Source organism: Nothobranchius furzeri, chromosome 9 (genome assembly GCF_043380555.1).
Source record: "Nothobranchius furzeri strain GRZ-AD chromosome 9, NfurGRZ-RIMD1, whole genome shotgun sequence".
Classification (NCBI taxonomy): Eukaryota; Metazoa; Chordata; class Actinopteri; order Cyprinodontiformes; family Nothobranchiidae; genus Nothobranchius; species Nothobranchius furzeri.
The window spans coordinates 7,853,113-7,874,068 of record NC_091749.1 but is presented as its reverse complement, the minus strand read 5'-3'; the positions used below and the strand labels follow the sequence as shown (position 1 = coordinate 7,874,068).

General features: G+C 36.8%; 1 protein-coding gene across 2 annotated transcripts in view; it reads left to right on the top strand.

Moving 5' to 3' along the window:
• Positions 1-716: 716 nt before the first annotated feature.
• Positions 717-20,956, top strand: part of pop4 (POP4 homolog, ribonuclease P/MRP subunit) — a 49,572-nt gene continuing 29,332 nt past the window's right edge. For both annotated transcript variants that reach the window (XM_054735277.2, XM_054735276.2), the window contains exons 1-4: positions 717-851; positions 1,076-1,134; positions 2,066-2,295; positions 2,364-2,441. In XM_054735277.2, coding sequence (XP_054591252.2) covers positions 845-851; positions 1,076-1,134; positions 2,066-2,295; positions 2,364-2,441 — 374 coding nt within the window. In that variant the 5' untranslated portion in view covers positions 717-844. The remainder of the gene's footprint in view (positions 852-1,075; positions 1,135-2,065; positions 2,296-2,363; positions 2,442-20,956) is intronic.

The window sequence follows — 20,956 nt, the reverse complement described above, 5'->3', positions numbered from 1 at the left end:
CTATAAAAAGAACCGCTTTAAGCTTTTTAGTTTTCTACCACTAGTTTTTAAACAAACTTACGTTTAAAACCTGTTGAAAGTCCACAGCCGGCACGTAAAGCATGCTGGGATAGCCTTGTTCTATTATAGAGAAATCCAGGAAAACCAAACGATGTTGAAGGATTAACCAGTGGTGTTGCAGGTCACACCCACTGGCTTGACTGACGGACTGAGACATTCTGCTGTAAAGTCTCATTATGAAGTAAATCAGCCATGGGGAAAAAAAACACTATTATGAAATAAAAGCTGTCTTTGCTAAAAAGGCGTTATGTATTAAAAACTGAATGAATTAAATTAAAAAAATGGCTCAATATTAATTTGGATTATTATGAAGAAATGACTTTTTTAAAAACTTTATATTAATAAAGACATTTAAAAGAAGAATGAAAAATATTTCATAATATTGAGCTTAGATTTTACATAACATCCTGTTATTTCATCATTTCATTGACAGATTACATAATTATCTAATATTTCTTCATGTAGCTATTTATTTCATAATGTCTTATTTATTTATTTATTTATTTATTTATTTATTTATTTATTTATTTATTTATTTATTGAATTTTGAATGCTTTTGAGTTCCATAAATTATATCGTTTAGAAGCAACAATTTATTCTGGGGTTCAGTTACTCTTTAAGCTGTAGTACTAAACCGGCCCAGCAGGGGTCAGCAGCGCAGCGCCTGGTGTCTTTCACCTCTAGAGAAGAAGAGAGGCTAACAGCGCTGTAAGCTAGCTTCTGGTTTTCGGTTGTTTTTTTTAAGACAGAAGGAAAGTTTCTTCTAACCCTGAAACCTGCAGCCATGGACGGTGAGTGTAGTCTAAAGGGTTCGATGGGGAAATGTTCCCCGCTGGTTGAGTGTGACCTCGTTTTGTGACGTAAAGCTGCATCTAGACAGAAAAAGTAGCTTTAGCTGGTTTCTCACAAACTTATCCAGTGACATTTCAGGCTAAAGACAACCTGTGTGTGTGTGTGTGTGTGTGTGTGTGTGTGTGTGTGCGTGTGCGTGTGCGTGTGCGTGTGCGTGTGTTAGGTGAAGCCCTGCTATGTACCACGGTTCCTAGTGAACTGAAGAAGGCTCTGGATGTGGAGGTAACAGTAATCTGTAATCCACACAGGGGTTGCAGGCTCATGAGAACCCATCCTCATTGGTCTCGGACCGGATGTTAACAGCTGTGGATTTGGACAGTCTAGCCTTAAATAAAAGTCTTGCCCCTACTTCAGCAGATGTCCTCCTGTCAATTAGCAACTGCTACAGAAGAAGCTGCAGAAGTGGAGCTCACGCATGTTTTAAAGTTTTTCCTTGTTTTGTTGCAGTTTTACAGGTGTACCGCCGGTGTTCCGAGAAATTCGTTTCCCCTAAAATATGTTTCCCTAATAACTTAGGCAAATAAAAAACAAATGTTTCCAAATTCACAGGACTTGATGTCCGCTATGAGGACCAGACAACCTCAAATAAAAGATGGTTAAACTTTGTGAGATTACATCCTTTTACGTAACTTTCAATAATGAATAAAAGCTGGAGAAGAGGGAACGGCAATGATTTTACTGTACATTTTATTGTTTTATGGGGAAATATAAAAAATACAAGCATGACATTATTACATTACATAATTTTCCTGTAAAAGTCGATCACAAATGGTGTGAAGAGCCTGAAGGATGACCTCCCAACACAGGAAAGCACATTTCAGGGGAACAACATTTCTCACAACACAGGTGAACAGAATATTTCAGGGGAACGGAGTATCTCACAGCACCTGTCCCACAGTGCATCTCTGGATTTATGGAGTTGAAGAGACTACACCTTACCCGCCCTCTAAATCAGGGAAAAGAACAACAGATTTCAAGATCGCATTCTTTAAATTTGGACAATCTTCCTCCGGGTGCTGTGATGTCACTGGTCTGAAAATCTGACCTCATGAGCATGCAACCCCTGAATCTGAACACAGCCATCGTCTCATTGTCCTGCCTGCTGATTGGTTTGTGGTGTTTTGTGGAATATGACACCATTCTGTCCCTTTAGCCTCCTAGCAGCTCAAAAGCAGCAGCGTTCACTGAAGCCTTCCTGAAGAACAGCATTAAGACACCTGCACGCCTGGACCTCGACACCTTGCTAGCTCACAAGGCTGTGATCCTGGGCTACACGCGACCTAAGAAGGACACAACTAAAAGGAAGAGCAAGAAAGCCAAAGGACTGGGTGCTCGACAAAAGAGGGTGATGAAAATCTTCCAGATCAAAGCTGAACACCAGAGGTTTGTGGGGGGTGGGGTTTGATCAGGACTCTCCCTGGGATCCATGTCTGAGTTCTGTGTGTTTGCAGGTATGAGCTCTTCCTGCCCCTGCACCAGCTCTGGAGACACTACATATTGGACCTGTGTGGAGGACTGAAGCCATCAGGGTAAGATGGTGGCATGTGGCCCTGTGCACACCTGGCTGGGGCTAACATCTGTCCTGATGAAGCTGAGACTCCTGGGTGGTGAATTAGTGAAGTGTCACAACATTGTTCTGGACCAGAAGTTTAAATGGTCTCTGCAGTGGGATCTTTGTTGAAGCTGAGCAGACCTGCTTGGTTCGTCTTGTAAAACAGCTTTAGTCAAACAAAGATGACCTTTTGTGACATCAGTGTTTAGGTTTCCCACATTGCATCACAGGAGTGTGTGGCATGAAACAACGTATGCTACCTATAAATCAATTGTTTTATATGTTTGGAGGAGGATTTAGTGGAGCAAATGGATCTCATTTAGGGCTGGGCGATATGGCCTAAAATCAATATCACGATGGGTGCTTACAGGAAAATGTGAGAAAACAAAACAAATCACATTTCTCTTTATGGCCTATATAGTTGTCATCATCAACGTAACATGATTTACAGAACACATACGACCAACTAGAATTTCATGTTCTACCACTGGATGTTTGGATCAGAATGGGAACCAATCAGATCTTAGATCAGGTGAGAGCCAGGCATTTCCCGTCATGCCTTAGGTTTTGCAGCTAGTGGAGAGCAACTGCAGCACCTAGCTCCGATATATTGAGGATTTCACCTGGATAACGATAAATGGATGATAACTGCAGGTATGTACAGAGACAAAAGTTGTCCATTAGATGGGGCTTTCACGTGGATTACGTTGGGTCACGTTTTTACGTGACTTAAGGTGGTACAGCTTCTTAAAGCATGAACACTGATTAACGACCGTTATAATAATGAACAAGGACACTGATTAACGACCGTTATAATAATGCACAAGGACACTGATTAACGACCATTATAATAATGAACAAGGACACTGATTAACGACCGTTATGATAATGCACAAGGACAATGATTAACGACCGTCATAATAATGAACAAGGACGCTGATTAACGACCGTTCTAATAATGAACAAGGACACTGAATAACGACCGTCATAATAATGAACAAGGACACTGAATAACGACCGTCATAATAATGATCAAGGACACTGATTAACGACCGTTATAATAATAAACAACGACACTGATTAACGACCGTCATAATAATGAACAAGGACACTGATTAACGACCATTATAATAATGAACAAGGACACCGATTAACGAACATCATAATAATAAACAAGGACACGGATTAACGACCGTTTTAATAATGAACAAGGCCACTGATTAAGGACCGTCATAATAATAAACAAGGACACTGATTAACAACCTTCATAATAATAAACAAGGACACTGATCAACGACCGTCATAATAATAAACAAGGACATTGATCAACGACCATCATAATAATGAACAAGGACACTGATTAACGTCCGTCATAATAATGAACAAGTACACTGATTAACGACCGTCATAATAATGAATAAGGACACTGATTAACGACCGTCATAATAATGAACAAGGACACTGATTAACGTCCGTCATAATAATGAACAAGGACACTGATTAATGACCGTCATAATAATGAACAAGGACACTGATTAACGACCGTCATAATAATGAACAAGGACACTGAATAACGACCGTCATAATAATAAACAAGGACACTGAATAACGACCGTCATAATAATAAACAAGGACACTGATCAATGACCGTCATAATAATAAACAAGGACACTGATCAACGACCATCATAATAATGAACAAGGACACTGAATAACGACCGTTATAATAATGAACAAGGACACTGATTAATGACCGTTATAATAATGAACAAGGACACCGATTAACGACTGTTATAATAATAAACAAGGACACCGATTAACGACCGTTATAATAATGAACAAGGACACTGATCAACGACCATCATAATAATGAACAAGGACACTGAATAATGACCGTTATAATAATGAACAAGGACACCGATTAACGACCGTTATAATAATGAACAAGGACACTGATTAACGACCGTCATAATAATGAACAAGGACACTGATTAACGACCATCATAATAATAAACAAGGACACTGATTAACGACCGTTATAATAATGCACAAGGACACTGATTAACGACCGTCATAATAATGAACAAGGACACTGATTAACGACCGTCATAATAATGAACAAGGACACCGATTAACGTCCGTCATAATAATGAACAAGGACACTGATTAACGACCATCATAATAATGAACAAGGACACTGATTTACGTCCGTCATAATAATAAACAAGGACACTGATCAACGACCATCATAATAATGAACAAGGACACTGATTAACGTCCGTCATAATAATGAACAAGGACACTGATTAACGACCGTCATAATAATGAATAAGGACACTGATTAACGACCGTCATAATAATGAACAAGGACACTGATTAACGTCCGTCATAATAATGAACAAGGACACTGATTAACGACCGTCATAATAATGAACAAGGACACTGATTAACGACCGTCATAATAATGAACAAGGACACTGAATAACGACCGTCATAATAATAAACAAGGACACTGATCAACGACCGTCATAATAATAAACAAGGACACTGATCAACGACCATCATAATAATGAACAAGGACACTGAATAACGACCGTTATAATAATGAACAAGGACACTGATTAATGACCGTTATAATAATGAACAAGGACACCGATTAACGACCGTTATAATAATAAACAAGGACACTGATTAACGACCGTCATGATAATGAACAAGGACACTGATTAACGATCGTCATAATAATGAACAAGGACACTGATAAACGACCGTCATAATAATGAACAAGGACACTGATTAACGACCGTCATAATAATGAACAAGGACACTGATTAACGACCGTTATAATAATGAACAAGGACACTGATTAACGAACGTCATAATACTAAACAAGGACACTGATTAACGACCGTTTTAATAATGAACAAGGCCACTGATTAACGACCGTCATAATAATAAACAAGGACACTGATTAACGACCTTCATAATAATAAACATGGACACTGATCAACGACCGTCATAATAATAAACAAGGACACTGATCAACGACCATCATAATAATGAACAAGGACACTGATTAACGTCCGTCATAATAATGAACAAGGACACTGATTAACGACCGTCATAATAATGAACAAGGACACTGATTAACGACCGTCGTAATAATGAACAAGGACACTGAATAACGACCGTCATAATAATAAACAAGGACACTGATCAACGACCGTCATAATAATAAACAAGGACACTGATCAACGACCATCATAATAATGAACAAGGACACGGAATAACGACCGTTATAATAATGAACAAAGACACTGATTAATGACCGTTATAATAATGAACAAGGACACCGATTAACGACCGTTATAATAATGAACAAGGACACTCATTAACGTCCGTCATAATAATGAACAAGGACACTGATTAATGACCGTTATAATAATGAACAAGGACACCGATTAACGACCGTTATAATAATAAACAAGGACACCGATTAACGACCGTTATAATAATAAACAACGACACTGATTAACGACCGTTATAATAATGCACAAGGACACTGATTAACGACCGTCATAATAATGAACAAGGACACAGATTAACGACCGTCATAATAATGAACAAGGACACTGATTAACGACCGTTATAATAATGAACAAGGACACTGATTAACGACCGTTATAATAATGAACAAGGACACTGATTAACGACCGTCATAATAATGAACAAGGACACTGATTAACGTCCGTCATAATAATGAATAAGGACACTGATTAACGACCGTCATAATAATGAACAAGGACACTGATTAACGACCATTATAATAATGATCAAGGACACTGAATAACGACCGTCATAATAATGAACAAGGCCACTGAATAACACTGTCATAATAATGAACAAGGACACTGATTAACGACTGTTATAATAATGAACAAGGACACTGAATAACGACCGTTATAATAATGAACAAGGACACTGATTAACGACTGTCTTAATAATGAACAAGGACACTGATTAACGACCGTTATAATAAGGAACAAGGACATTGATTAACGACCGTCATAATAATGAACAAGGACACCGATTAACGGCCGTCATAATAATGAACAGGGCCACTGATTAACGACCGTCATAATAATAAACAAGGACACTGATTAACGACAGTCATAATAATAAACAAGGACACTGATCAACGACCGTCATAATAATGAACAAGGACACTGATTAACGACCGTCATAATAATGAACAAGGACACTGATTAATGACCGTCATAATAATGAACAAGGACACTGATTAACGTACGTCATAATAATGAACAAGGACACTGATTAACGACCGTCATAATAATGAACAAGGACACTGATTAACGACCGTCATAATAATGAACAATGACACTGATTAACAACCGTCATAATAATGAACAAGGACACTGAATAACGATCGTCATAATAATAAACAAGGACACTGATCAACGACCGTCATAATAATGAACAAGGACACTGATCAACGACCGTCATAATAATGAACAAGGACACTGATCAATGACCGTTATAATAATGAACAAGGACACCGATTAACGACCGTCATAATAATGAACAAGGACACTGATTAACGACAGTCATAATAATAAACAAGGACACTGATTAACGACAGTCATAATAATAAACAAGGACACTGATCAATGACCGTCATAATAATAAACAAGGACACTGATCAACGACCGTCATAATAATGAACAAGGACACTGATTAACGATCGTCATAATAATGAACAAGGACACTGATCAACGACCGTCATAATAATAAACAAGGACACTGATTAACGACCGTCATAATAATGAACAAGGACACTGATCAACGACCGTCATAATAATAAACAAGGACACTGATAAACGACCGTCATAATAATGAACAAGGACACTGATCAATGACCGTCTAAATAATGCACAAGGACACTGATTAACGACCGTTATAATAATGAACAAGGACACTGATTAACGACCGTCTTAATAATGAACAAGGACACTGATTAACGACCGTTATAATAATGAACAAGGACACTGATTAACGATCGTTATAATAATGAACAAGGACACTGATTAACGACCGTTATAATAATGAACAAGTACCCTGATTAACGACCGTCATACTAATGAACAAGGACACTGATTAACGACCGTCATAATAATGAACAAGGCCACTGATTAACGACCGTCATAATAATGAACAAGGACACTGATCAACGACCGTCATAATAATGAACAAGGACACTGATCAACGACCGTCATAATAATGAACAAGGACACTGATCAATGACCGTTATAATAATGAACAAGGACACCGATTAACGACCGTCATAATAATGAACAAGGACACTGATTAACGACAGTCATAATAATAAACAAGGACACTGATTAACGACAGTCATAATAATAAACAAGGACACTGATCAATGACCGTCATAATAATAAACAAGGACACTGATCAACGACCGTCATAATAATGAACAAGGACACTGATTAACGATCGTCATAATAATGAACAAGGACACTGATCAACGACCGTCATAATAATAAACAAGGACACTGATTAACGACCGTCATAATAATGAACAAGGACACTGATCAACGACCGTCATAATAATAAACAAGGACACTGATAAACGACCGTCATAATAATGAACAAGGACACTGATCAATGACCGTCTAAATAATGCACAAGGACACTGATTAACGACCGTTATAATAATGAACAAGGACACTGATTAACGACCGTCTTAATAATGAACAAGGACACTGATTAACGACCGTTATAATAATGAACAAGGACACTGATTAACGATCGTTATAATAATGAACAAGGACACTGATTAACGACCGTTATAATAATGAACAAGTACCCTGATTAACGACCGTCATACTAATGAACAAGGACACTGATTAACGACCGTCATAATAATGAACAAGGCCACTGATTAACGACCGTCATAATAATGAACAAGGACACTGATCAACGACCGTCATAATAATGAACAAGGACACTGATCAACGACCGTCATAATAATGAACAAGGACACTGATCAACGACCGTCAATAATAAACAAGGACACTGATCAACGACCTTCATAATTATGAACAAGGACACTGATTAACGACCGTCATAATAATGAACAAGGACACTGAATAACAACTGTTATAATAATGAACAAGGACACTGATTAACGACCGTCATAATAATGAACAAGGACACTGATTAACGACCGTTATAATAATGAACAAGGTCACTGATTAACGACCGTTATAATAATGAACAAGGACACGATTAAGGAACGTCATAATAATAAACAAGGACACCGATTAATGACCGTTTTAATAATGAACAAGGCCACTGATTAACGACCGTCATAATAATAAACAAGGACACTGATTAACGACCTTCATAATAATAAACAAGGACACTGATCAACGACCGTCATAATAATAAACAAGGACACTGATCAACGACCATCATAATAATGAACAAGGACACTGATTAACGTCCGTCATAATAATGAACAAGGACACTGATTAACGACCGTCATAATAATGAATAAGGACACTGATTAACGACCGTCATAATAATGAACAAGGACACTGATTAACGTCCGTCATAATAATGAACAAGGACACTGATTAACGACCGTCATAATAATGAACAAGGACACTGATTAACGACCGTCATAATAATGAACAAGGACACTGGATAACGACCGTCATAATAATAAACAAGGACACTGATCAATGACCGTCATAATAATAAACAAGGACACTGATAAACGACCGTCATAATAATGAACAAGGACACTGAATAACGACCGTTATAATAATGAACAAGGACACTGATTAACGTCCGTCATAATAATGCACAAGGACACCGATTAACGACCGTCATAATAATAAACAAGGACATTGATTAACGACCGTCATAATAATGAACAAGGACACTGATTAACGACCGTCATAATAATAAACAAGGACACTGATCAACGACCGTCACAATAATGAACAAGGACACTGATCAACGACCGTCATAATAATGAACAAGGACACTGATTAACGACTGTTATAATAATGCACAAGGACACTGATTAACGACCGTTATAATAATGAACAAGGACACTGATTAACGACCGTCATAATAATGAACAAGGACACTGATTAACGTCCGTCATAATAATGAACAAGGACACTGATTTACGTCCGTCATAATAATGAACAAGGACACTGATTAACGACCGTCATAATAATGAACAAGGACACTGATTAACGACCGTCATAATAATGAACAAGGACACTGATTAACGTCCGTCATAATAATGAACAAGGACACTGATTAACGTCCGTCATAATAATGAACAAGGACACTGATTAACGACCGTCATAATAATGAACAAGGACACTGATTAACGTCCGTCATAATAATGAACAAGGACACTGATTAACGACCGTCATAATAATGAACAAGGACACTGATTAACGACCGTTATAATTAAGAACAAGGACACTGATTAACGACCGTCATAATAATGAACAAGGCCACTGAATAACACCGTCATAATAATGAACAAGGACACTGATTAATGACCGTTATAATAATGAACAAGGACACTGATTAACGACCGTCATAATAATGAACAAGGACACTGAATAACGACTGTTATAATAATGAACAAGGACACTGATTAACGACCGTCTTAATAATGAACAAGGACACTGATTAACGACCGTTATAATAATGAACAAGGACATTGATTAACGACCGTCATAATAATGAACAAGGACACAGATTAACGACCATCATAATAATAAACAGGGACACTGATTAACGACCGTCATAATAATAAACAAGGACATTTATCAACGACCGTCATAATAATGAACAAGGACACTGATTAACGACCGTCATAATAATGAACAAGGACACTGATTAATGACCGTCATAATAATGAACAAGGACACTGATTAACGTCCGTCATAATAATGAACAAGGACACTGATTAACGACCGTCATAATAATGAACAAGGACACTGATTAACGACCGTCATAATAATGAACAAGGACACTGATTAACGACCGTCATAATAATAAACAAGGACACTGATCAACGACCGTCATAATAATGAACAAGGACACTGATTAACGACCGTTATAATAATGAACAAGGACACGATTAACGAACGTCATAATAATAAACAAGGACACCGATTAATGACCGTTTTAATAATGAACAAGACCACTGATTAACGACCGTCATAATAATAAACAAGGACACTGATTAACGACCTTCATAATAATAAACAAGGACACTGATCAACGACCGTCATAATAATAAACAAGGACACTGATCAACGACCGTCATAATAATGAACAAGGACACTGATTAACGTCCGTCATAATAATGAACAAGGACACTGATTAACGACCGTCATAATAATGAATAAGGACACTGATTAACGACCGTCATAATAATGAACAAGGACACTGATTAACGTCCGTCATAATAATGAACAAGGACACTGATTAACGACCGTCATAATAATGAACAAGGACACTGATTAACGACCGTCATAATAATGAACAAGGACACTGAATAACGACCATCATAATAATAAACAAGGACACTGATCAACGACCGTCATAATAATAAACAAGGACACTGATAAACGACCATCATAATAATGAACAAGGACACTGAATAACGACCGTTATAATAATGAACAAGGACACTGATTAACGTCCGTCATAATAATGAACAAGGACACTGATTAACGACCGTCATAATAATAAACAAGGACACTGATCAATGACCATCATAATAATGAACAAGGACACTGATTAACGTCCGTCATAATAATGAACAAGGACACTGATTAACGACCGTCATAATAATGAATAAGGACACTGATTAACGACCGTCATAATAATGAACAAGGACACTGATTAACGTCCGTCATAATAATGAACAAGGACACTGATTAACGTCCGTCATAATAATGAACAAGGACACTGATTAACGACCGTCATAATAATGAATAAGGACACTGATTAACGACCGTCATAATAATGAACAAGGACACTGATTAACGTCCGTCATAATAATGAACAAGGACACTGATTAACGACCGTCATAATAATGAACAAGGACACTTATTAACGACCGTCATAATAATGAACAAGGACACTGATTAATGACCGTCATAATAATGAACAAGGACACTGATTAACGACCGTCATAATAATGAACAAGGACACTGAATAACGACCGTCATAATAATAAACAAGGACACTGAATAACGACCGTCATAATAATAAACAAGGACACTGATCAACGACCGTCATAATAATAAACAAGGACACTGATAAACGACCGTCATAATAATGAACAAGGACACTGAATAACGACCGTTATAATAATGAACAAGGACACTGATTAACGACCGTTATAATAATGAACAAGGACACCGATTAATGACCGTTATAATAATAAACAAGGACACCGATTAACGACCGTTATAATAATGAACAAGGACACCGATTAACGACCGTCATAATAATAAACAAGGACATTGATTAACGACCGTCATAATAATGAACAAGGACACTGATTAACGACCGTCATAATAATAAACAAGGACACTGATCAACGACCGTCACAATAATGAACAAGGACACTGATCAACGACCGTCATAATAATGAACAAGGACACTGATTAACGACCGTTATAATAATGCACAAGGACACTGATTAACGACCGTTATAATAATGAACAAGGACACTGATTAACGACCGTCATAATAATGAACAAGGACACTGATTAACGACCGTCATAATAATGAACAAGGACACTGATTAACGTCCGTCATAATAATGAACAAGGACACTGATTAACGACCGTCATAATAATGAACAAGGACACTGATTAACGACCGTCATAATAATGAACAAGGACACTGATTAACGACCGTCATAATAATAAACAAGGACACTGATCAACGACCGTCATAATAATGAACAAGGACACTGATTAACGACCGTTATAATAATGAACAAGGACACGATTAACGAACGTCATAATAATAAAACAAGGACACCGATTAATGACCGTTTTAATAATGAACAAGGCCACTGATTAACGACCGTCATAATAATAAACAAGGACACTGATTAACGACCTTCATAATAATAAACAAGGACACTGATCAACGACCGTCATAATAATAAACAAGGACACTGATCAACGACCGTCATAATAATGAACAAGGACACTGATTAACGTCCGTCATAATAATGAACAAGGACACTGATTAACGACCGTCATAATAATGAATAAGGACACTGATTAACGACCGTCATAATAATGAACAAGGACACTGATTAACGTCCGTCATAATAATGAACAAGGACACTGATTAACGACCGTCATAATAATGAACAAGGACACTGATTAACGACCGTTATAATTAAGAACAAGGACACTGATTAACGACCGTCATAATAATGAACAAGGCCACTGAATAACACCGTCATAATAATGAACAAGGACACTGATTAATGACCGTTATAATAATGAACAAGGACACTGATTAACGACCGTCATAATAATGAACAAGGACACTGAATAACGACTGTTATAATAATGAACAAGGACACTGATTAACGACCGTCTTAATAATGAACAAGGACACTGATTAACGACCGTTATAATAATGAACAAGGACATTGATTAACGACCGTCATAATAATGAACAAGGACACAGATTAACGACCATCATAATAATAAACAGGGACACTGATTAACGACCGTCATAATAATAAACAAGGACATTTATCAACGACCGTCATAATAATGAACAAGGACACTGATTAACGACCGTCATAATAATGAACAAGGACACTGATTAACGACCGTCATAATAATGAACAAGGACACTGATTAACGTCCGTCATAATAATGAACAAGGACACTGATTAACGACCGTCATAATAATGAACAAGGACACTGATTAACGACCGTCATAATAATGAACAAGGACACTGATTAACGACCGTCATAATAATAAACAAGGACACTGATCAACGACCGTCATAATAATGAACAAGGACACTGATTAACGACCGTTATAATAATGAACAAGGACACGATTAACGAACGTCATAATAATAAACAAGGACACCGATTAATGACCGTTTTAATAATGAACAAGGCCACTGATTAACGACCGTCATAATAATAAACAAGGACACTGATTAACGACCTTCATAATAATAAACAAGGACACTGATCAACGACCGTCATAATAATAAACAAGGACACTGATCAACGACCGTCATAATAATGAACAAGGACACTGATTAACGTCCGTCATAATAATGAACAAGGACACTGATTAACGACCGTCATAATAATGAATAAGGACACTGATTAACGACCGTCATAATAATGAACAAGGACACTGATTAACGTCCGTCATAATAATGAACAAGGACACTGATTAACGACCGTCATAATAATGAACAAGGACACTGATTAACGACCGTCATAATAATGAACAAGGACACTGAATAACGACCATCATAATAATAAACAAGGACACTGATCAACGACCGTCATAATAATAAACAAGGACACTGATAAACGACCATCATAATAATGAACAAGGACACTGAATAACGACCGTTATAATAATGAACAAGGACACTGATTAACGTCCGTCATAATAATGAACAAGGACACTGATTAACGACCGTCATAATAATAAACAAGGACACTGATCAATGACCATCATAATAATGAACAAGGACACTGATTAACGTCCGTCATAATAATGAACAAGGACACTGATTAACGACCGTCATAATAATGAATAAGGACACTGATTAACGACCGTCATAATAATGAACAAGGACACTGATTAACGTCCGTCATAATAATGAACAAGGACACTGATTAACGTCCGTCATAATAATGAACAAGGACACTGATTAACGACCGTCATAATAATGAATAAGGACACTGATTAACGACCGTCATAATAATGAACAAGGACACTGATTAACGTCCGTCATAATAATGAACAAGGACACTGATTAACGACCGTCATAATAATGAACAAGGACACTGATTAACGACCGTCATAATAATGAACAAGGACACTGATTAATGACCGTCATAATAATGAACAAGGACACTGATTAACGACCGTCATAATAATGAACAAGGACACTGAATAACGACCGTCATAATAATAAACAAGGACACTGAATAACGACCGTCATAATAATAAACAAGGACACTGATCAACGACCGTCATAATAATAAACAAGGACACTGATAAACGACCGTCATAATAATGAACAAGGACACTGAATAACGACCGTTATAATAATGAACAAGGACACTGATTAACGACCGTTATAATAATGAACAAGGACACCGATTAATGACCGTTATAATAATAAACAAGGACACCGATTAACGACCGTTATAATAATGAACAAGGACACCGATTAACGACCGTCATAATAATAAACAAGGACATTGATTAACGACCGTCATAATAATGAACAAGGACACTGATTAACGACCGTCATAATAATAAACAAGGACACTGATCAACGACCGTCACAATAATGAACAAGGACACTGATCAACGACCGTCATAATAATGAACAAGGACACTGATTAACGACCGTTATAATAATGCACAAGGACACTGATTAACGACCGTTATAATAATGAACAAGGACACTGATTAACGACCGTCATAATAATGAACAAGGACACTGATTAACGACCGTCATAATAATGAACAAGGACACTGATTAACGTCCGTCATAATAATGAACAAGGACACTGATTAACGACCGTCATAATAATGAACAAGGACACTGATTAACGACCGTCATAATAATGAACAAGGACACTGATTAACGACCGTCATAATAATAAACAAGGACACTGATCAACGACCGTCATAATAATGAACAAGGACACTGATTAACGACCGTTATAATAATGAACAAGGACACGATTAACGAACGTCATAATAATAAAACAAGGACACCGATTAATGACCGTTTTAATAATGAACAAGGCCACTGATTAACGACCGTCATAATAATAAACAAGGACACTGATTAACGACCTTCATAATAATAAACAAGGACACTGATCAACGACCGTCATAATAATAAACAAGGACACTGATCAACGACCGTCATAATAATGAACAAGGACACTGATTAACGTCCGTCATAATAATGAACAAGGACACTGATTAACGACCGTCATAATAATGAATAAGGACACTGATTAACGACCGTCATAATAATGAACAAGGACACTGATTAACGTCCGTCATAATAATGAACAAGGACACTGATTAACGACCGTCATAATATTGAACAAGGACACTGATTAACGACCGTCATAATAATGAACAAGGACACTGAATAACGACCGTCATAATAATAAACAAGGACACTGATCAACGACCGTCATAATAATAAACAAGGACACTGATAAACGACCATCATAATAATGAACAAGGACACTGAATAACGACCGTTATAATAATGAACAAGGACACTGATTAACGTCCGTCATAATAATGAACAAGGACACTGATTAACGACCGTCATAATAATAAACAAGGACACTGATCAATGACCATCATAATAATGAACAAGGACACTGATTAACGTCCGTCATAATAATGAACAAGGACACTGATTAACGACCGTCATAATAATGAACAAGGACACTGAATAACGACCATCATAATAATGAACAAGGACACTGAATAACGACCGTTATAATAATGAACAAGGACACTGATTAACGTCCGTCATAATAATGAACAAGGACACTGATTAACGACCGTCATAATAATGAACAAGGACACTGATTAACGACCGTCATAATAATGAACAAGGACACTGATTAATGACCGTCATAATAATGAACAAGGACACTGATTAACGACCGTCATAATAATGAACAAGGACACTGAATAACGACCGTCATAATAATAAACAAGGACACTGAATAACGACCGTCATAATAATAAACAAGGACACTGATCAACGACCGTCATAATAATAAACAAGGACACTGATAAACGACCGTCATAATAATGAACAAGGACACTGAATAACGACCGTTATAATAATGAACAAGGACACTGATTAACGACCGTTATAATAATGAACAAGGACACCGATTAATGACCGTTATAATAATAAACAAGGACACCGATTAACGACCGTTATAATAATGAACAAGGACACCGATTAACGACCGTCATAATAATAAACAAGGACATTGATTAACGACCGTCATAATAATGAACAAGGACACTGATTAACGACCGTCATAATAATAAACAAGGACACTGATCAACGACCGTCACAATAATGAACAAGGACACTGATCAACGACCGTCATAATAATGAACAAGGACACTGATTAACGACCGTTATAATAATGCACAAGGACACTGATTAACGACCGTTATAATAATGAACAAGGACACTGATTAACGACCGTCATAATAATGAACAAGGACACTGATTAACGTCCGTCATAATAATGAACAAGGACACTGATTTACGTCCGTCATAATAATGAACAAGGACGCTGATTAACGACCGTCATAATAATGACCAAGGACACTGATTAACGACCGTCATAATAATGAACAAGGACACTGATTAACGTCCGTCATAATAATGAATAAGGACACTGATTAACGTCCGTCATAATAATGAACAAGGACACTGATTAACGACCGTCATAATAATGAACAAGGACACTGATTAACGTCCGTCATAATAATGAACAAGGACACTGATTAACGACCGTCATAATAATGAACAAGGACACTGATTAACGACCGTTATAATAATGAACAAGGACACTGATTAACGACCGTCATAACAATGAACAAGGCCACTGAATAACACCGTCATAATAATGAACAAGGACACTGATTAATGACCGTTATAATAATGAACAAGGACACTGATTAACGACCGTCATAATAATGAACAAGGACACTGAATAACGACTGTTATAATAATGAACAAGGACACTGATTAACGACCGTCTTAACAATGAACAAGGACACTGATTAACGACCGTTATAATAATGAACAAGGACATTGATTAACGACCGTCATAATAATGAACAAGGACACCGATTAACGACCATCATAATAATAAACAGGGACACTGATTAACGACCGTCATAATAATAAACAAGGACATTTATCAACGACCGTCATAATAATGAACAAGGACACTGATTAACGACCGTCATAATAATGAACAAGGACACTGATTAACGACCGTCATAATAATGAACAAGGACACTGATTAACGTCCGTCATAATAATGAACAAGGACACTGATTAACGACCGTCATAATAATGAACAAGGACACTGATTAACGACCGTCATAATAATGAACAAGGACACTGATTAACGACCGTCATAATAATAAACAAGGACACTGATCAACGACCGTCATAATAATGAACAAGGACACTGATTAACGACCGTCATAATAACGAACAAGGACACTGATTAACGACCGTCATAATAATGAACAAGGACACTGATTAACGACCGTCATAATAATGAACAAGGACACTGATTAACGTCCGTCATAATAATGAACAAGGACACTGATTAACGACCGTCATAATAATGAACAAGGACACTGATTAACGACCGTCATAATAATGAACAAGGACACTGATCAACGACCGTCATAATAATAAACAAGGACACTGAATAACGACCGTCATAATAATGAACAAGGACACTGATTAACGACCGTCATAATAATGAACAAGGACACTGTTCAACGACCGTCATAATAATAAACAAGGACACTGATTAACGACCGTCATAATAATGAACAAGGACACCGATTAACGACCATTATAATAATGAACAAAGACACTGAATAACGACCGTCATAATAATAAACAAGGACACTGATCAACTACCGTCATAATAATAAACAAGGACACTGATCAACGACCGTCATAATAATGAACAAGGACACTGATCAATGACCGTTATAATAATGAACAAGGACACCGATTAACGACCGTCATAATAATGAACAAGGACACTGATTAACGACCGTCATAATAATAAACAAGGACACTGATCAATGACCGTCATAATAATAAACAAGGACACTGATCAACGACCATCTTAATAATGAACAAGGACACTGATTAACGATCGTCATAATAATGAACAAGGACACTGATCAACGACCGTCATAATAATAAACAAGGACACTGATCAACGACCGTCATAATAATGAACAAGGACACTGATTAACGACCGTTATAATAATGCACAAGGACACTGATTAACGACCGTTATAATAATGAACAAGGACACTGATTAACGACCGTCATAATAATGAACAAGGACACTGATTAACGACCGTCATAATAATGAACAAGGACACTGATTAACGTCCGTCATAATAATGAACAAGGACACTGATTAACGACCGTCATAATAATGAACAAGGACACTGATTAACGACCGTCATAATAATGAACAAGGACACTGATTAACGACCGTCATAATAATAAACAAGGACACTGATCAACGACCGTCATAATAATGAACAAGGACACTGATTAACGACCGTTATAATAATGAACAAGGACACGATTAACGAACGTCATAATAATAAAACAAGGACACCGATTAATGACCGTTTTAATAATGAACAAGGCCACTGATTAACGACCGTCATAATAATAAACAAGGACACTGATTAACGACCTTCATAATAATAAACAAGGACACTGATCAACGACCGTCATAATAATAAACAAGGACACTGATCAACGACCGTCATAATAATGAACAAGGACACTGATTAACGTCCGTCATAATAATGAACAAGGACACTGATTAACGACCGTCATAATAATGAATAAGGACACTGATTAACGACCGTCATAATAATGAACAAGGACACTGATTAACGTCCGTCATAATAATGAACAAGGACACTGATTAACGACCGTCATAATAATGAACAAGGACACTGATTAACGACCGTCATAATAATGAACAAGGACACTGAATAACGACCGTCATAATAATAAACAAGGACACTGATCAACGACCGTCATAATAATAAACAAGGACACTGATAAACGACCATCATAATAATGAACAAGGACACTGAATAACGACCGTTATAATAATGAACAAGGACACTGATTAACGTCCGTCATAATAATGAACAAGGACACTGATTAACGACCGTCATAATAATAAACAAGGACACTGATCAATGACCATCATAATAATGAACAAGGACACTGATTAACGTCCGTCATAATAATGAACAAGGACACTGATTAACGACCGTCATAATAATGAATAAGGACACTGATTAACGACCGTCATAATAATGAACAAGGACACTGATTAACGTCCGTCATAATAATGAACAAGGACACTGATTAACGTCCGTCATAATAATGAACAAGGACACTGATTAACGACCGTCATAATAATGAATAAGGACACTGATTAACGACCGTCATAATAATGAACAAGGACACTGATTAACGTCCGTCATAATAATGAACAAGGACACTGATTAACGACCGTCATAATAATGAACAAGGACACTGATTAACGACCGTCATAATAATGAACAAGGACACTGATTAATGACCGTCATAATAATGAACAAGGACACTGATTAACGACCGTCATAATAATGAACAAGGACACTGAATAACGACCGTCATAATAATAAACAAGGACACTGAATAACGACCGTCATAATAATAAACAAGGACACTGATCAACGACCGTCATAATAATAAACAAGGACACTGATAAACGACCGTCATAATAATGAACAAGGACACTGAATAACGACCGTTATAATAATGAACAAGGACACTGATTAACGACCGTTATAATAATGAACAAGGACACCGATTAATGACCGTTATAATAATAAACAAGGACACCGATTAACGACCGTTATAATAATGAACAAGGACACCGATTAACGACCGTCATAATAATAAACAAGGACATTGATTAACGACCGTCATAATAATGAACAAGGACACTGATTAACGACCGTCATAATAATAAACAAGGACACTGATCAACGACCGTCACAATAATGAACAAGGACACTGATCAACGACCGTCATAATAATGAACAAGGACACTGATTAACGACCGTTATAATAATGCACAAGGACACTGATTAACGACCGTTATAATAATGAACAAGGACACTGATTAACGACCGTCATAATAATGAACAAGGACACTGATTAACGTCCGTCATAATAATGAACAAGGACACTGATTTACGTCCGTCATAATAATGAACAAGGACGCTGATTAACGACCGTCATAATAATGACCAA